Genomic DNA, 21,048 nt, shown 5'->3' with positions numbered 1-21,048 from the left:
TGAACAAATATCAATCGGGGGGCCAGGGGGGACATGTCCCCTCCCCATCCTTCCCCACCATCGCCGCCCATGGCTCGAGGAGTATATTTACCACTACGAGTAAACATGATAATAGTGACAACCTGAAGCAAAAAGATACAGCAGAACTTGTAATAATTACCTTATCCTGGGACAAGACAACACAGACAAGAAACCTCGGAACCGCCCTATCCAAGGGAGCTGGTGATCTGTAGGTTCAGTTCATGTAGGATTGGCAATGCTTTGCATTTCCTTCTCAAGGTTTGCCAAAGGGAGGTCGCGGTCGCCAACCTCCTTGAATATAGGGCGGTGGCGATGAGCGAAGACACGGGACTGATGTACAGTACGGACGAGGACGGATTAGACAATATAGGCTCTAATGGATTTAAAATGGCTTTCAACGCGGTAATGGACATAATGTTGTTTCCGAGAGCAAGAGAGAGAGAAAAAGGCACTTAGTGATATTTGCTATTTGTATTTTCCTCCCTTTCTACACAACAGGAAACCAGTGATATGTAGTTTTACGCCATGTTTAGTCTGGAGAACCGTTTTCTACATTTGAATTCACATCAACAGCATCCAGAATCAACAACAAATCGGATGGAAACTCAGTGCGCCCCCCCCCCCAAATCCATTAAATTCACCTTTCAAGTTATTGGTCTTTTTGAGCTCTAGCAGGAGCTTAAACATGGTGGTCGGTCGGTCGGTCTGTCTGTCCCCGAAGATTGACCAATTAATGGACCAAAATAAGCTCCCTAAGTTGACCAAAAATAATTGACTAATGAAATGCCATGCCGTCGTCATAATACACTTTTGCTCACGGTTTTCGGAACACCGATTTTGTTTCAATTAATGCGCATGCGCGTTTATTTTGCATATGTCTGCCCCCGAAAATTGACCAAAATAAGCCCCCTAACTTTCCCATATAATATAACTTCCAAATTTCAATTTTCAAAAAAAAAAGCACACAAAATAATTTTAAATACTTAACAAAAACTGTTTGTAACAATTCGGAAAGATGTTTATGAAAAGATTGTAAATGGAGGCGAAATATGTGCAGTGATGTTATAGTCACTTGTTATTTATCACAAATTGCTATCCGGTTCGTTGGTGACTTCGTTATACACGCGCCCGCACCAAGCGCCCATTTGCTAAAAAGTTGCGTTAACCTTCGGTTCCATTCGTGCTATGCTACACCGTGTGAAGCACGCATGGTTAAGTTGAGATGACGTCACACTAACGAACCGGAAAAATCTAGGTATAAATATAAAGTACGGTGTTCAAAATGTGCCATCGGCGTCGCATTTTTCGGCGTCGCATTTTTCGGCGTCGCATTTTTCAGCTCTGGCAGGGATCATTTTGATATATTTCATGCAAGACTTTGATGCAAGACGGCCAGAGCTTATTGTGCACTCGCACTTGTTTAATTACTAGGACTTTGCGTTAAGTATAGCAACACATTTTGAGGTGGTTTTTCCAAACATTATTTTGGAAAAGCCAGAGCCAGAGGGCGCCGAACCTGTAGCCTTCAAGGCGTGTCACGGAATCACGCATGCGCCCGCTCCGTTTGAAATCTGTGCGAGTCCGCGAGATAATTAGCAGCGTTTGTATTTGTAAGAAATTTTGCCTATTTAGAAAGAAAGCTCCGTTGGGGTTTTAAAATGTTTAACCTGAACGAGCTAAAGCAAGGACCAAAAGCAAGAAAGAAGCGTATTGAAATAAGTATTATAAGAGGATATAGTAATATTGGATGTTACAATCATCATATAATAACCTCAGTAAAACAGATCGTAACTTTGTTGGTTGTTAGTGATTGTAAAAGTTATTTTTTTGAGGTTCTCAATTGACAGTTGGAAAAAATGGCGTCAATGGATCTCCGAAGAACCGCACTTTCGAGTATTTGGTTATGCCATTATGCGGAGTTTATATTATTAAAGAAATCTGCATGAATTTCACAGAAATTTGTTAAAGTCCTGCTGTATAAGGTTGTGATTGTGCAACACCCTTTTCACTGAAATCTCACGTTAAAGGCGTAAAATGTGCTTTGTATACGAACAGCGCCTTCTATAGTCCGATGTTGTCCTGCTCATTGAACAGCGGAACAGCGCCCTCTATTCCCCGATGGCGTCTCCCTCCTTCCCCCGTACCCCCGCTTTTCGAACTTCCAAGCTGCTAGCCCCTCCCCCCCCCCCCCCCAATGCTGGCAAGAAATTGCCTCCTGTCTGATTAGTATAGTGTTACGAGGATCAGCACTATAGCTCTTACTTCTCATCACTTATGTACTTAAGTTTTAGCGTCATTTGACATGCCTTTTTCGCATAAGGAATACTGGGCGCCAAGTGTCTATGTTACCTTATATATAAGGGCATATTGAGGTGACGTCACATCATCCTGATAATGTGTTGGGAAACGAAATAAAAAGCCAGTTCCATCATATAAATTGGGCAGCCTGTTTGATATCATTATCCACATCGTTACTTTTGAAATTTTCCTCATCTATCAACTATCATCGGGCTCAGGTGTTTGTTTCCTGAAGAATGGATGAAAGCTATCACCGACCTTGCTCTGTCCTTCCTACCTGATCTGCCGACAGTTGCTCCCGTATAACCGGGCACCAATCAGAAACGAAACCTTCCCTTCCATTGTTGATGCCGTAAAGCCTCTAATCTACAATTGCCTTGCGGACCGCCATATTACACAGGCGCTATGGGCGTACATCGAATCACTTTGAGTTGCAAGTTAGGTTCTCGGACAATATTTTTTTCTTAAAAAAAACTTCCAAAGCATAAATTAGCAAAATAAAAATGTTCCAAATGACTATAAAAACCTTTTTAACACAAACAAAATGTAGAAAAATAATCACACCCGGTGGGATTCGAACTCATGATCACTATGGATGCACCGTCCAGTACCCACTAGACTACAGCTAGTGACTCGCAAAACTAAGTTGTTTTAAACATTAAATTATTGCATAATCCCGTTACCTCATTACAGCGCCCTCTAGCATAATTCTCTGTATGGTTACCAGTTAAGACTCAAATAAGTGCATCTGGAGCCCCACAAGTGTTTTATTTTTGCGCGTTTCTATTATTTTCTGGCACGGAGTGATGCATAACATGAGAACAGGACATGTTGCTGGTTAAAATAATGCCATTCAACTAAGTGACGTATCTAATGACAAAATGACAAAATGTATAACATAATTTCATTGCATATTATCTTACTGTGAGTGAAAAACGTCAACAAAAGACGTGTTCTATTTTAGCATTGTTAATTCATGTATGTGATTTGATTGAGCTTTGAACTGCGAAAACAAAAATCAGTTTCGTTCATTTTCCAACAAACTTTTCATTTGTAAATGCACATTGCCACCAGCAATTGCTATCACCCCTCTCGTCTGAATGGAAATTCCCACCCGATGCGGTGACCAGATATTCACATTATTTTGTCTCTTTCCGGACATATACACTCGATTCGCCGCAAGGAACCAAACATAATAACCAAACGCACAAAATTGCAGACATTCGACATAGTACTCAGTACTTTTGTGAAACGTCGTGGAAGAATATTCGAAAACGGATATTTTCTTGAAAGAAAGTGCGAGATCACTTTGGTATTAACAAGTTGTCGCTGTTAGGAATTCATGTGACGCTTTCAGATAATGTTAGGCGATTATTGATACGGATGCTTCTTCATATCAAGTAAGCTCATCTTTATTGTTCTCAGAGATGTACTTGGTGCAAGCATGTTTTGTATTAATTTTATTACTGCCAAGTTGCGACTGCCTGGCCCGGAGATGTGTATCTTACTCCAAGCCAGGGGATGTCGTCATTGGCGGATTGTTTCCTATCCATTACGTGGCCGGGCCGGGGCAGTGTACGGACCGTCAATCGCGATGGGGGACCATGCTCTCCGAAGCCATGATCTACGCCGTAGAACAGATCAACCGGCGGGAGGATGTCCTGCCGAATGTCACGCTGGGCTACGACATCAGGGATGATTGTCGTTCCGACGACGTAGCCCTGTGGCACGCCTTAGCGCTCGTCAACGCCTTGAATCCCAACGAGACGTCGGGGTTGTGTCAGGCACAGCACGGGGCCAAAGTCTTGGGCATCGTCGGTACGTCAGAAACCGATACAAGCATCGTAGTCACCAAGGCGGCCGCCATGTATAAAGTGCCACTGGTCTCCTATGCCGCCGCCGGTGACGAGTTGGGAGACAACTTCCGATTTCCATATTTCCTTCGAACTGTGCCCGAAAACCCCTTGCAGGTGGGTTCAATGTAGCATTCACTCAGGCTCTCACTAAACATAAGAAAATCAGATTAAAATGTATAGGATTGGCAAAGTATCACGGGGGTTGGCCGGTAGGCCTGGGTAGAAGCTTGAACATAATAATAAATAGCCTGCGGTGTCCGACGCAGGTGACAGGAACAAATTATGAATAGAGGAAAGTCATCGACTACTATTTTGAGATGCTATAATCTCTTATACAATGGTTCCATTGTCTATTTAATACGATTTAAACTTAAGGAACATTTTGCTTCTCCCTGTGTTATATCTTTTACGTAAAGCCATTTCTGTATGTTCTCTTTGTAAATGCCCGATGTTCAATAACGAATAGACAAATTCCTAAATAACATCATTTGGCAGCGACGACCACAGTTCTCTCTAATTAAATTGGATGTTAGTGGTCCCGGAATTCCTACCGTGGCGTTGCACCGAAAGCATAGTTTTTGTTCATCTTAGTAGCCTTTCTCTTGTGCCCTCCGCTTTTGTTTGAAACTGAGTACATGTACCACCTCCAGAAATCGAGGCCCTCCTGGTGCCCTCCTGGACATTAGACCGTAGTTTCGCAACTGTAAACGTAAATTGGTCTTTTAAAATGAATATGCCCTTTAAAACATTCCGATCCAGAGACTTAATATCTTGAATCTAACTTTCACTGATGAAATTTGGCAAATGTTATGTCACAATAAATAAACTGTACTGTCTCAGAATGAAAAGTGGTGGGCAGCCGTGTTAGTCAGGCAGAATGAAATGGCAAAGTAAGGTGGCACGTTAAATGACTAACTTGAATGATAATTGTACACAGAAATTACAAATCAACCCACTTTTGTGTGTTACAGGTTGAGGCAATGCTAGATATCATTTACACCCTTGGTTGGGTCTACGTGTCGCTACTCCATTCCGTCGAGTCGGATTATCTTCTTAGTGCGCTCCGATTTCAAGAGATAGCAGCAGACTATGAAATCTGCGTGGCCTACTCAGCAGCCATCAGGACGACGGCAGACGACGAGGAAGTGAACCAAATCGTGGCCAACTTGGACCGGTACCCCAAGGCCAAAGTAGTGGTAGTCATTGGAGACAAATTCACCGGCCAGAAAGTCATGCGAGCCGGTCAGAAGGCCGGGATGGTTGGCCGGTACCAATGGATCGGTGGGTCTCGATGGGGTTACCTGATGAAAGAGGAGGGACTAGCTGATATCGCCGACGGAGCCATCTTCGTCAGAAGCTACAGTGTGCCCGTGGCGGGCTTTGAGGCATTTGCCAAGGCCAAAGAACCAGTCGAGCCCTACGTCTCCCCTTGGTATAAAGACTTGGCCCTGAATTGGATGCAGGACAACAACTGCATCAACATAACAGACTGCCCTCTGCGCGTTGGTGACTCGGGAGCGCCGGTTGTCGACAGCGTGCACGCCATCGCGTTTGCCTTCCATAACGTGATGATGGAAAGCTGCGCCAATGTCAGCGATTGTCAAGTCGGTGATATCGTTACGGAGGAGGAGTTTCTGCAGAAACTCCTGGCTGTCAATTTCACCGCAGTAGACGGAGAAGCCGTCCATTTCGACAGCTCGGGCAACTCCGGAGGCAAGTTCACCATCACGAACCTGAGGGAAGACAGCGGAGAGCACGAGGTCGGACTGTGGCATTCGGCTCCCGAGACGGTCGGCGAACGCCTGGAGATCAAGCAGGATAAGATTCGATTCCTCAACAAGAGCTGGAGTCGGCCCGCCTCGATCTGCGTCGAGGAGTGTAGAGCTGGGTATGTGGTTGTGCCGTTGGAAGACAAATGTTGCTGGGGATGTAAGGCGTGTTCACCGAATGAAATCGTGGTAAGTTAACACTACTTTACCAACACGAGGTGCCAAACATTATATAACAGAACCCATACATTGAGATGACGTAGCCAGCTTTGTTTCATATTATAATTTAAATTAGTGGATGCGGCGAAAGCCATATCGGTTCGATATTGGTGTACATCGCAATACCATCATCATCCAACATGGGTTTCAGTGTCGCAAATAAACTAAAAGGTCTTTAGATCAACACACGTCTCGACAATTATAGATTTTGGTTTCCAGACAGGTGAACATGAGGCGTGAAGTGGCTCCGTACCGTTTCAGACGTCAAATCTATCTGGAATAAATTGGTTCCGACTCTAGAACGCTAGTCTGAAACAGAGGTTCGCATGTAGTTAAGAGTGACTTAAGGCCAGACGGTCTGGTTGTATAGGACTACATTAATATTGGTTTTTAATGATAGTCATTTGTCACTTTTTTTTAATTTTTTTTAAAGGACTGACGTTTTATGTGTGGCATATTGTGCTAAAATGGGGTCTATTTTCTGAAACTTTGCTCTACTACAAAACTAAAAGAAATCGGGTTAAGCCTATGACTACTCTGGTCAAATTGTGGTTGTGTTGACCACCAAAATGGTTAACGTTGCAGTGAGCTGTGCTGTCTTCAATGTTACATTTAAGGGATTCTTGTTTTTTTCTACAATCACCCAAGACAGGAGACAGGAAGGATGCTCATTTCAGTGCATAATATTGTACGATTGCTCATTTTTGTGTCTCTGTCAATTCGTAGTTATAGCTGACTGGTTGCCCATGCCCGACTTGGTAGCTCATGCTTTCGATTCTCTGTCGAACAGGTCAATCGCACACAGTGCTACCGGTGTCCAACCAAGGAGAGGCCGGACGCCAACCGGACCTATTGCCTGCCCATCATTCCCTCCACCATCAGCTGGACGGAGACGCCGGTCCTGATCATCCTGGTGCTGTCCGGGTTTGGAGTCGTCCTGTGCTCGCTGACCATCACTGGCCTGTTCGTGTACGGAAAGCACCCTCTGATCAAGGCCAGTAGTCGGGAGCTGTCTAGCATTAACGTGGCTGGTCTCACCCTGACGTTCCTGACCTGCGTGGTGCTGCTGGTAAAGCCCACCCGTGCTTCTTGCATTACTGTGGAACTTGTGCTTGCTCTGTGCAGCACGCTGATCTACGCGCCCACCTTGCTGAAGGTAAAACTGTGTTTCGAATTAGAATCAGTTTCGAAAGACACTTTATACCAAGTTTTAACCACACCCTTATAGTGCACGAAATGTTCAGAGGTGTGATTTCTGATACATGTTGAAACAAAGCGCAGAATTCCGTAATTAGATTTTTTTTTAATCAACATGGAACCATGACGGTTCTTTTCTACGCGTTTTCGACCCAGATGACCTTTTTTCCCTTCAAATTTGACCAAACCAAAACTAAACCTAACCAAAATCGATCCTGGCCAAACTCCCCGTTAATGTGAACTAAATCCGGTAGCAAGGACAGTATCACTACCATGTCCCCCTTTACATCTGCTTGGTTTTGGCCAACTGGACGAGAGATCAAAAAGTCTCCTTGCTTTGAATGAATAGCTGTTAATTAATCACTAAATGCCCGCTTGCAGGTGATTCGGATCTTTCGCATCTTTCGAAAAGCCCGCAAGTCGACCCAGAGGCCCAAGTTCATAAGCCCTAAGCATCAGGTCATCGCTTGTCTGACTCTCCTCGCAATCCAGGTACGTTCCTTGCTTTCAGAATCCTCTCCGTTTTGACCTTATCATGACCGTAAACTGAGTTTGTGCATGACCACTGACACACCCTTGTAAACTTACCACCATGTTGCTGTACAGGGCAAATGCACAGGGTAATAATGGATTCGTGAAAATATATTGAACATTGCCAGATTGGTTTTGTCTTCAAGGATGGTTTATATGCTTCCATTATTACATTACTCTGCAGTCACGGAGGACTATTCACTGTTCACTGAAAAATTGCCCGGGTTAATATTTTACCCAAGCAAGGTTGAAAACTGCAACTACCCAAAATTGGGTTGTCCTTTAACCCAATATTGTTAAGGTTAGAAATTTTGTTAAATTCAACCAAAACTTGCAGTCATACCAGACTAAATCTAATTTGGTCTCGTATGACACACAGATTTTGGTTGAATTTAACACAAATTCTAACCCAAACAATTGGGTAAAGCACAACCCAATTGTGGGTAGTTGCAGTTTTCACCCTTGATAGGGGAAAATTAACCCAGGCAATTTGTCAGTGTTGGTTTACAAACAGAATAATAAGAAACCCTTTTTGTGCTAAGTTGGGCTGATTTGGTGGTGCATGAGCTGGCGAAACGGTGCGCATTTCAGCTGTGTGAATTGTGTGGTTATATCCGATTTCAACACAGCTCATCTCACTGACTGCTCAGAATTAGACGACTTGGCAAAAGATGGTTTTTTACTTTGTGTTTCCAAATCAATGATATTTTTTAATCAACCTTGCCTTCAGGGGTGCAGGTGAGGTATCAATGGAAAGCTGTTAAACCACGCTTTCACGTCAAACCACATTGGTAGTGTTCCAGTTCATAAATTTAACATACTAATCCATTAGCTATGGATTGCCTTTTTTGATATACCCAGTTCAGCAGACTGCAGCATTCACAGGTAGCAAATACGCTACTCATGCAAAATGTTTGTCCAGTAAACCAAAACCGAAAATGCTCTTTTGCGGGGTCACATGAAAACTACGCCGGGCACGGGTTTGTTAACTTGACCCACTCTCGACGCTTAAAATACGTTTACCTTCCCCCTCCTGTGTATCTCAAGAATACTGCTGACAATCTCACGGCCTGGAATCTGCGATGAATTCTCTGATTTGTAGTTGTGGGACATAATTGCATACTGAGATCTATTTTTGCAGATTTTTCAAAATTCAGTACGGACGAATTTTAAGTTTAGTATCCAGGCTGAGCCATCCAGTGCTAAGCCACTGTAGGACCAACCTCGTCCCCAGTGCTCACTTTATTTCCAACCTAGTTTCCAATAGTAAGCCCTGGATAGGAAACCTTCTTCCTGAATCCTGATTCGTTACCGTAATTGGCTAGTAATGGATTTTTATCGTGTACTTGGTGCTATTATTCACAACGTGCAGTACGTGTTTTCGCGATCATTCGTCCACGCCTTCTCGAAAATCCTAATTTCCTTTCCAAATTGCTCATCTCAATATGAAATGTGATACTGCATGTTGTCTCGATATAAGATCGTAACTGTTTAATTCAAAAAAATCGTGTTTTCGTAACTTACGCCGTGCTCGCGCTGCGACGAATTGACTCTGTTTTTTTTTTACCCCAGACACCGCTAATGTAACGCATATCCAGGCACCAGACTGTTCCTCATTTGCATACGTGTTCAAAAATCTTGCACATGCAAATGATCCAATACCAGGGTGAGAGAGCAGGTAGTGATGGGCGCGTACTGTTCGACACCCTGGGGACGAGGTTGCTGTAGGACATCTTCATATTACAAGTCACAAAAATGGCTGGAAAAGCCTTTCGCACCTTACCGCCGATAGGACGCTACTCGTAACTTAGCTTATGTTTTTGTTTCGCTGGAAACTTGGAACTAGTAATAGGCCTATACCGTGTCGTCGTGACTATACGGTTTATGCCTCTGCAATGAAAATAGTATTATTATATTAACGTGATATGAAAATAACGACCAAAAACAGTAACTTGAACTGAAGTGAATTGTAGTGAACATGAACATGAGTAAACACGATTTCACATAAGCAGATAATTTAAGTTATAAACACCCAACATTGAGGCAACATCAGTATGATTGGTTATAACTTGGGAAATGGAGTATAAGACCGGAAACAAAACGAGAGAAAAAATCACCTCAGACATAATTATTTGCCGAGCTACAAAAGATTAATAATGCTCTTGTTCAGAAGACAATCCCTCACACGACACTCGTTACCTTGATGATTGTATCGAAGGGAATGATGACTTAAGAGCAAACATCAGTCAAAACAGATCGCGTTATAGTTATGCATTAACTGGAAAAGACACGACAGTTCCCACCTTGTCTCCTCCAAAACTGTGTCAGGTGTGACATAGAGTGTAAATCTGAGGGGGGAAAAAAGATTGGCTGCAGACCGTAGCGAATATACTGAGCGACCATGGGAGACGGACAGTTTTCGTAGCAACGCTGACTGCAACTATAGACACTGTCAAGGGGGAGAGCCAGTGATGGAACGACTTTACGCCATGCAGGAATAGCGTTATTATGGAAGAGGAGCACTGTGTGGAGAGGCAATTGCACATCTCTTCTGTAGGGGACACTCAAAAACGTTGGACAAATGGGGGGTTTTTTGGGCCAAATGTTGGTGAACATACCAACAGTGTACACATTTGGGCAAATTTTCCCAAAAAAGTGATGTCATTACCCGAATCAACTTTTAATTAAATCAATTTCACGCAAATTTTGGGAACATAACATTGTCTGCTATAGTGTTTAAAGCTATAGTCCATCATTTGCAGCCATCCGAAAAGTAACTGGCGTAATTGTTGTTGAAAAACAAACTTGGTTGAAAGATAGTAAGGGAACTAAACTCCCTGTGAAATTATTCTTTCTGGGAAGCTGTCATTTTGAAGTAATCAACGAAAGACGGCCTTTCAAACGGTGCGTCTTAAGACGCACCGTAGGAAAATTTTAATTAGTAGTTCGTTTTGTTATTCGGCGAAGCGCGCGCACAAGCATTGGCACGACGCACACGCGCGCGGCTGCTATAATTCGTCTGATCAGTGCGCGACGTCGTGTATAGCTGCAATTCAAAACAATTCAAAACATGATTCAGTAAGTTTTGATTTGAAATTGAGATCCTAGAATGCTGTTTTTCTCGGAATATACAGCTGAAGCTGAGCTGAAACTTCATCAGGTTAGTTGTTCAGCACCCTTGTTTAGATCTTGAGCCCTTTTGTTGCTTGAAACGAACAAAATGCACAAATTAAAAATGATGGACTATATCTTTAATTACCCACTTATTTTAAAGTTGAGAGATATCTTGCTACACTGAAAGATTGGACGCCATTCGCGTAAGATTGTATGATCCCGAAGTATAAATGCCTTGAAATGTCCAAGTGGGGGCAGGTTTCACTCCAAATTTCATTTACTTTGATAGATCAATCCAGGTTATGCTGAGGAAACTTAACCTGTGACGTGTTACTGAAGTCAGGGGAGTATTCTTATTAGCTAATGGCCTCTTCAATCAAAATGTCCGTACGGTAGATCATGCCATTGTGGCAGCTCCTCGCACGGGATTTCGTATAGGAAGGATGCACACGTCAACAATATCTCGTTCGCGCAGTTGATGGAGCCAATACGTAAAAATCCTTTCAAATTACCAAAGACATGCCAGTGCAACGTTTCTTTTAGCCCAACCTTGCCCTTTCAGGATTTGTAAACCCTTCAGGCATTGAAGACTCTTGATCAACAAAGTTTTTTTCTGCCTGTTCAAGTCACGACACAATTAATCACGATGGTGAATAGTGAGTCCACAGGGACGAATTGATGCAATGAAACTATAATAATCCCCAGACGTCGCTGTTTTCAAGAGTCGAATTAATCAAATCAATGGGAATTATTTTCCCCATTTCATGTAATTCTTGTGTGCATCGGCCCTCCTCGGCTTTGGATGAATAATCAACCTCATCATTGTCATGAGAAAAGATTCCCAGGACGGCCAAAAAAAAAGTGCAATAAAATATGATCATGCAGAACAATGATAGTACTTCGCAACCGCATTCCCAAGGTGTACTTTTTCATCCTCGAGACACTGGGGAGGGAAACTTGCTTCCTGTAATCTGATTCGATCCCGCAGTACCAAGTAATCAATGGGCCTTATTCACGAGTCGGCCACATTGGATTGAGAGTGAGGTAAAATCTTGATATTTTGAACTTGTGTAGAGAAATGAAAGCAAGTTAATTACTAATTAATTCCAGTCTGCTTTACTGAATAATTTCCAATTTGTAATTAAACGTTCCCTAATGTTTAGAGCCAGATTTAAAAAAAAAATGACAATAAAATAAGGCAGCATTGTGCCTGCATAAATAGTCTGGCGCCATCCCATTCAACAAATAACAATTAATGAAATACTTTCAGGGGACTTGACAAAAATGGCAAACTTGTGAATAAGGCCCATTTATAAGGTATACATGGTTATTCTCTAACGTTCAATGGTTGGGTAAGATTACAACATGACAACTTTGGAAACAGATCGTGTATTTTCCGATCTAACGCTAAGACTGACAGATTGATTCGGTCTGAACCCTGGACACCGCATGCAAAAGACAAACACTGATTGTCAGCAAATGATAACGTATCAAATGATAACGTGCGAGATTTTAAACGTGCAAATGATCCAGTACCAGTGTGAGAGAGCACCTAGTGGGACCGAACTGCTCGATGTCATGGGGACGAGGTTGAGTACTTCAGGAATCGATGAACCTGGCTGGGGAAAAACACGCACGGCTTAACATATTCTAATGTTTACATTCTTAACATAATACATGTACGTTAGAATATGGAAATACCATTTTGTTTAAGCCGTGCGTGGATATTCTTCTTATGTTGGGCCCGGCCAGGTCCAACACGGAGATTTTCGGTAGTGTAGAAGGCCCCCTAGTAAACCGTGGTTTGGGGCCCTTGTTTTGATATCGATAGTGCTTGGTCATCCGTGACGGTAGAAATGCAATTAAGGTATCAATGGAAAGCTGGTGAACCAACCTTGTGATGAACCGAGTTGACAGTGTTTAAGTTCATAACTTACACACAAACACATTATTTTCGGAATACCATTTTATACATGGGCGTCGCCAGGATTTTTTCTCGAGGGGGGTCAAAGCACAATATTTCCCCCCGAAAAACATGTACTTTTCCAGCATATTCTCGATTTATAATTTTCGAGGGTGGGCAGGGTCATTTGCCTCCCAACCCATTACATTAAGAGGAATATGACTTCGTGCCTCTTTCCCTTCTTTCTTTCCCCTTTTTTTCTCTTCCCCTCCCCCTCCGCTTTTCCAGAGGGGGAGGGGGGGGGGCAACCGCCCCCTTGACCCCCCCCCTTCGCGACGACCATGATTATATACTCCTGTAAAATGAAAGTTTGTCAACAGTTCTCGAGTTTAAAAAAAGAAGGAATTTCTGAGGAAAAAATAGTAACTTGAGAGGTGTGCCTAATTTTCATGGGAAAATATTGTCATTCTTTGAATTGCTACACGCAGGTGATGTTGTCCATTCTGTCGGCTATCCTGGCGCCATCCACACCCGTCGAGTTGATCAGTCAAGTTGGGGGACTGTACCTGGAACTCTTCTGCTCCTTCGGGCCTGGCTTTATCGCCTCCTGTGCCTACAACCTCCTCCTGATCCTAGCTTGTTGCTTCTTCGCCTTTAAGGCCCGCAAGGTCCCCAGCAACTACAACGAATCCAAGTTCATCGCGGTCAGCGTCTATTCCACCCTGGTGTTGTGCCTGGCCGCGGTGCCCGTCTACGCTACGGCCGTGGCCGCGCTGCACAAGGTGGCCACCGTCTGCTACGCGGTCATTCTCAACGCCTACCTGACCCTGGTCTGCCTCTACCTGCCCAAGTTCTACGCCGTAAAGTTCGTGGGGAGCGACGACACGACTACCAGCGACTGGAGAGGCACCGGTGCTTTTGGCAGGACGGTTATGTCATCCAACAAAATCACACCGTCCACATCGGGAACCAATGACCCCACGGCGTGAAACAAAGGAGGGAGCGAAATAGCACGGTGAAAATGAAACAAAACATTTTGTTATACCTCGGTAATAGATCGTGATGTTTTATTGGTCGAGAACCGAGCATGTGATGTGCCACAAACACGTATGTATCATGTCAGGGTACACCCCGTGGTACATAAGTGATGCACCCCACGGGGTACATTACCTTGATCGTCCCCACTGTTGAATGTCCCCACTGGTGAACTATTGAAGTGTTGTATCGCCTTGTAATAATAGAAATAGACCGGGTTAGAGGCTTCAGACAGCGTGCACACGCGCGTACACATGTCGGATGGACGCGCGCGCATAGAACATGGTCGCAGCTGTGATTGGCTCGTAACGGGGCAGGGGGTAATGGATTAGTCTATTCAGTAAAAAGGTAAATAAATTTGTGTTTCTGTGCAGTGCAAAAATGTGCGAATATTCACGGTGCAGTAATCACGGATCTTTTCAAAATAGTACTTCCGCTATTACTACACGGCAACTGGAGGAAATCCACAATTTCAGACGCTTGGAATCTATTACCATGGTATAACAAAACATTTTTTTCGCCTCAGTGTCATTTGCACCCTCGGGTGTACAAAACACGATGGACCCCATCACAACAGGCAACAATTGTATAATGATTTGTGATTTAAAATAGTTGATTTCATGAAAAGTTGTAGTCTATTTACTACTCACTACATATTATCACATCCATCTCATATTATAACTCAACTAATAGTCTTTCATTTGTGATATATAATGTATATATAATATCTGTCTATACGTTGTCTGCATAGCATATGCGATTATGCATTTTAAAAATGTCTGCCTTACAATTTGTCACGGTTCACATTGCAGATAGAAGCTCACTATTACAGTTTTTGATTTAAATGAACAACTTTTAACCCAATCTTGAATTATGTAATTTTTTGGGGGCCTTAAAACAATTCAATGAAAAGAAAATCAACGGTCTAACAATTCAAATAAACAGCTTCCTCCACCTCGACATCCTTTGTGACTTCACACAGACACTAGATTTACTATATATAGGGCCTATGCCTATGTATTTCATAAACAGAATATACGAAAATTACAAGAGCTCGACGGGACAGGAACAGCGATTTCTTGTCAATATTGGGGGACGGGGGACCAGTCAATAATACAAGCGAGGAGGGGGACTAGAGGGTGGGGAGCTTGACTCCATCTGTCTCAAGGGGTGCTGTTCAAACATTTGTTTGAAATCTGTACGCACAGGTATAAGTTACTGGGAGACATCACCATTGGCGTCCCTGAACAAATATTAATCGGAGGGCCAGGGGGGACATGTCCCCTCCCCGTCCTTCCCCAGCATCGCCGCCCATGGCTCGAGAAGTAAATTTACCACTACGAGTAAACATGACAATGATGACAACCTGAAGCAAAGAGATACAGCACACATTTTGTATAATTACCTTATCCAGGGACAAGACAGCACAGACAAGAAACCTCGGAACCGCCCTATCCAAGGGAGCTGGGGATCTCTATAGGTTCAATGATTCATGTAGGATTGGCGAGTGACGTTCCCACAATGCTTTGTGTTTCCTTCTCAAGGTTTTGCCAAAGGGAGGTCGCTGTCGCCAACCCCCTTGGTTATAGGGGGATGGGGATGAGCGAAGACACGGGACTGATGTACGGTACGGACGAGGACGGATAAGACAATATAGGCTCTAATGGATTTAAAATGGCTTTCAACGCGGTAATGGACATAATGTTGTTTCCGAGAGCAAGAGAGAGAGAAAAAAGCACTTAGTGATATTTGCTGTTTGTACTTTCCTCCCTTTCTACACAACAGTAAACCAGAGATATGTAGTTTTACGTTATGTTTTGTCTGGAGAACCGTTTTGTACATTTGAATTCACATCAACAGCATCCAGAATCAACAACAAATCGGATGGAAACTCAGTGCCCCCCAAATCCATTAAATTCACCTTTTAAGTTATTGGTCTTTTTGAGCTCCAGCAGGAGCTTATACATGGTGGTCGGTCGGTCGGTCTGTCTGTCCCCGAAGATTGACCAAACAATGGACCAAAATAAGCCCCCTAAGTTGACCAAAAATAATTGACTAATTGATGAAATGCCATGCCGTCGTCATAATACACTTTTGCTCACGGTTTCCGGAACACCGATTTTGTTTCAATTAATGCGCATGCGCGTTTATTTTGCATATGTCTGCCCCCGAAAATTGACCAAAATAATCCCCCTAAGTTTCCCATAAAATATAACTTCCAAATTTTAATTTTCAAAAAAAGCACACAAAATAATTTTAAATACTTAACAAAAACTTTTTGTAACAATTCGGACAGATGTTTATGAAAAAATTGTAAATAAAGGCAAAATATGTGCAGTGATGTTAACTGATAGTCAGTTGTTATTTATCACAAATCGCTATCCGGTTCGTTGGTGACTTCGTTATACACGCGCCCGTACCAAGCGCCCATTTGCTAAAAACTCAAGTTGCGTTAACTTCCGGTTCAATTCGTGCTACGCTACATCGTGTGAAGTACGCATGGTTAAGTTGACACGACGTCACACTAACGAACCGCATAAATCTAGGTATAAATATAAAGTACGGTGTTTAATATTTGCCATGCATCGGCTTCGCATTTTTTTGGCGTCGCATTTTTAAGCTCTGGCAGGGATAATTTTAATAGATTTCATGCAAGACTTTCATGCAAGACGGCCAGAGCTTATTGTGCACTCGCACTTGTTTAATTACTAGGACTTTGCGTTAAGTATAGCAACACATTTTGAGGTGGTTTTTCCAAACATTATTTTGGAAAAGCTTGTGGTTCTGACAAGTTTTTTCTTTATTGTTGTGACAATTTTGTATTGCCTTAAGCATCTTGTTTGTGTTTGTGCGAGACGTTCCCCCGGAGTTAGTACTGAGTTCAAGCAAACCCCCGTCCCATAATGTAAGTGTTGAGTAGCAGCACACACAGTATACATCTGTTTTATTTGTAGTTTGCTTGCCTCTAAATTGCTCCTTGAAATTTCAACCGTGCTAATAAAGTGACATAGGCATTACCCTTGCTCGTGTGAGATGCGGTTATCAACCCCAAGAGGATTTACTCCAAACTGATGATCATGGCACTTTACAATAGAATCAAGCATAAAAAACCCACACATCATAGGAGGATTGTTTAAATCAATTACTTTCAATAATACACTCAAGATGTAGGTACATTGTAAACAAAAAACTCAAAGATGCCCGTTAAATTGGTTGTTCGATGCCCGTAAATTGGTTGTAACGGTTATGATGTGTAATGCAACCTGTGGTGTGTCAATAATTGAAGTGGAGCTGTGAATTAAAGATATCTCGATCTCCGTGTATTCTATCGAGTGACGTTATGTTTTCATATACTTGAAGGCCCTCTCCATTACCAACATAGGCTGGGGATAGATTCCAAACAAATGAGAATCAGCCAGTCTATTTATGGACTTCATAACTCATTATGAGTTTGTAGCAATCAATGAAGGTGCTTTGTGATTTGAAGGTGATATTGACGAGACACGATCATTATTTTTTTTATTTTATTTTAGTACACAGTATGGCATCATTACTTTCTGCCGCAATCTTATGTCTACCTGGCAAATCTCATATATATTAGGCTCGGGTAGCTGACTTCCCTCTTGCACCTTATGACGGCAGAGATATGTTTTTTTTGCGCCGAAATGGCTGCATCGAGCTGGATAGTGTCCTGGGAGCTCAGATGTCTTTGGAATGTTTCACTGGCCCAGTGAGCAGGGGTGATGTTGATAATATTGCACCCTGAGCAGCAACAAGTAGTGAATACGCGCGCTTTATAAAACACAACTTTAATATGTTTTTCTCTCCTTTTTATTGAATGGTTTTGCCTCTGCGCTTGGTCAACGATCGAGGGAGGTGAGCCCGGTCCATTGGGCGCCACGTCATTTGGCCAAAAAATAAAAAATGCTCGGTCTCTGGTCAGCGCGCGCGTCGATTTTAATCATGCGCGTCAACCTTTTTTTCCCTTCAAATTAACACGGAAGCTACAACAGCGCCCTCTATTGCCGCACCTCCTCAAATTGTTGTACCAAGGAGCACCAAGGAATGGCATTGGGGAAATTGCACCAAGGCAAATGATAAAGGGCACCAAGGCAAATTATGGAGGACACCAATGTATAGTGAGGACACAAAAAAGCAAAATAGTACCCACCTGGTCTGTACAATTCAAGCTTTAAAAAAAAAGCCACCCCCCCCCCCCCAAAAAAAAGCGTCGCCGCATCAATTCCGGAACTTCGGTCTGACCAGAGACCGACTATTTTTTTTTTTTGGCCTTATATTTGATTCATCGTTTTTATTTCAAAGCTGGAACACAAGCCTCATACCAAAGGAAGGGAATACGTCGAAGTCATTGTAACTTTTTTGTTTGTATTGATCTTTGAAAACAAGGTTAACAATGAGTACACCAAACAATGTAATTTTCCTTTAACTGTTAATATCTGTATCTGTATCTGTTAGCTTCTGTACAAACGCCTGGTGTGGCTATCGCGTACAGCCTCATGGTGTATGTATGAGGATAACTGCCCGAAACACCGGGGCGAACCCGTTCTCTTAGCGATAAGTGTTTGCTGGGTACGTGCATTTATACAACACACGGGACCTACAGCTTTACGTCCCATCCGAAGGACGAAGCAATAATGGTTAAGTGCCTTGCTCAAGGGCACCCGGGCCCGGGCTTGAACCCACGCCACTGTTGCCTCTGAAATACCAGAGCATGAGTCAAGTGTTCTTAACCGCTAGGCCATCTCACCCCATAATAAGAAGACACATTAAGTGATTTTGGTTAAACTGTAATCCGATACTTTTATAGAAGAATTAGTTAATGGAAACATTTTCCCCACACAGGACATGTTTTGTCCTGAGGCTCAGATTCATGTACCATGGCCAGAAGCTCGAGTATTCAGGCTGCATTAACCACTCATGTGTCTTAAATTGGTACAACGCCATCTTAATGTTGGGATCAGAAACTGACTCCTCTGTACAACACCGACGTTTTATGTTTGTTGACTATTATAGTACAAACTAATACATACAAGACCAAAGTTGATTACAATGTTTTGTTTAGGCCTATTTAAAAGAGATCTACTCAGTTCTGGTTCTATATCTTACAAAGACAATTATTCAAAAATATTGAAATTTGGCTTTAAACTGCATTTTGTAAGACACCCACATAACAGACGATACCATCACCGTTTGTTCATTTGTATGTTAAAGGGAAGATACAACATTTGCAAACACTAAAAAAACGAAATGAGCAAATTGTCACAAAATACCTTACTTGATTGTAAGGGAATGACAGTCTAAAGCATCTTGTAAAATGGTGGCTCTTGGTGTGCTCACATTTTCAAGAAAATTTGTATTTTTCCAACACTGCTCGGCCGACCAGCGTTGGAGAAAACTGGCTTTTTTCAAAAATCTGCTTCTACATTTTCATATTTAGATATTTCGCATTTTCTTTGAAATGGATGACACACTTTTGAAAAGGATACAAGCCAGCTAGACTGATTCTCTGATCTTACAATTCCCCCAAGTCTATAAATTGCTCTGTTTCATCTTAAGTGGGGTCAGGGAACCAGACTACAAGAACATGATTGGTTTTCTTGGTTTTTCCAGCATCTACAAGCCCAAAACGTGAAACAAGTCAGTTTAACAATATTTTCTATAACATACTAATCCTCCAAATCCATTTATGTCGGAAAATTGCAGCAAAAGCAAATGTTGTACATTCCCTTTAATGGGCCCTTTCCGTTAATCAAATAAAGAACATCCTTGATTAAAAAGAGGAAAAAAGTATGTAGTATTATTACACCAAATGGTTCCTTTGGGAGACACTTTCTTATAGATTATTATACGTTAGGGGGACAGTCTCCCTCTTGTTTTAACTACATTATACGAATTTTACCGTCGCAAATTAAAAGCAGTATTACTACAAGAGATAGTACCGTAGGGAGACACTTTCTAGGAACTTATCTCACATTAGGGAGACATTATAGTGTCTCCCTAATTCTTCAACTACCTTTATGATTTTTTTTAAATTGTCGCAAGTTGCTTAATACCATCCCTTAGGTCAAGAATAGTACAGTTAAAAGGTTTGATGAGATGGGATTTACAAAAGAATTTGGTTGAATTAGACGATTTTTGTTTGTGCACAATTCTATTGGAATGTCTCCCTATTAACGCACCATTTTCAGCAATCATAAAAATTATGAATATCATACAAGCAAAACAAACTAGGAGGGACGACAAGTAAAAGTGGCAAATATTGCGTTACATTCCCTTGCGGATAAAATCAGCTTTATGTTGGCCCTACATGTAAAAGGACTGAAGAAAATCAATTTGGTTCCATCATGTTTTCTCTGTCAAGTTACTGTTTTTGTAATTGGTTTCTGCTCTGTTAATATCAACATTAGAAGGAGTGCACCCCAAACGACCTTCAATATCTCATCTCTATATACTCTGCGGACACCGGATTATTTTAATAGAACATCCCTTGTATATTAATTGTGTAATGTGTACTGCCTGTAAAAAAAACCCGCACGGTTCAATTTTAATAACACACCTGCTGTTCAAATGCCAAGAGCTGCCGTTCTTGCTATGTGAATGAAAATTTGGGGTGCGTACCTATGTTACCCAATACCTATGTTTTACCTATAATCTTATCAAAAGAGCCATACTGGCATTGTCTGATCTTTTGAAGCACTCGCTTTCTAAAAGTGGCACAGAATTTTTTTTTGGCTTTGCGGTTATTCAAACATATCTCTGGATTTACAAAAGCAATCTCAACTAAACGAACGGTATTCTCAAGCTAAATCTGTAACCTTGAAGATCGTGTAAATATTTGCATTAAATTCCGGTTGTAAATTGGCGAAAATGGCGGGGTTTACATGCACCATTATTTTCAGGACACCCTGTACTATAACATCTCTTGGTGAGGTATTATACATGTGTTACACTCCCTTTACTTGTCTGTTCTTCCTCATGTAAGTGGTTTTGCAATTGGTTTCTGATCTATTAACCCAACCAAACATAAGCAAGGAGTGCACTCCAAAACGACCTTCAATACACCATCTCTACCCTTTTCAGACGG

The 21,048-nt window shown here is 42.2% G+C and overlaps 1 protein-coding gene across 1 annotated transcript; it reads left to right on the top strand.

Annotated features, from left to right (window-relative positions):
- The first annotated feature begins 3,480 nt into the window (after positions 1-3,480).
- Positions 3,481-16,101, top strand: LOC119740387 (metabotropic glutamate receptor-like). The gene is made up of 5 exons (XM_038215663.1): positions 3,481-4,289; positions 5,147-6,133; positions 6,954-7,319; positions 7,742-7,852; positions 13,397-16,101. Exons 1-5 carry the CDS (start codon positions 3,747-3,749, stop codon positions 13,895-13,897), a joined length of 2,508 nt encoding a protein of 835 aa, XP_038071591.1. The 5' UTR covers positions 3,481-3,746; the 3' UTR covers positions 13,898-16,101.
- Positions 16,102-21,048: the final 4,947 nt, after the last annotated feature.

Source organism: Patiria miniata, unplaced genomic scaffold (assembly GCF_015706575.1).
Source record: "Patiria miniata isolate m_02_andy unplaced genomic scaffold, ASM1570657v1 HiC_scaffold_5, whole genome shotgun sequence".
Classification (NCBI taxonomy): domain Eukaryota; kingdom Metazoa; phylum Echinodermata; class Asteroidea; order Valvatida; family Asterinidae; genus Patiria; species Patiria miniata.
The sequence above is the reverse complement of the archived record's forward strand: the minus strand, read 5'-3'. Positions and strand labels throughout refer to the sequence as shown.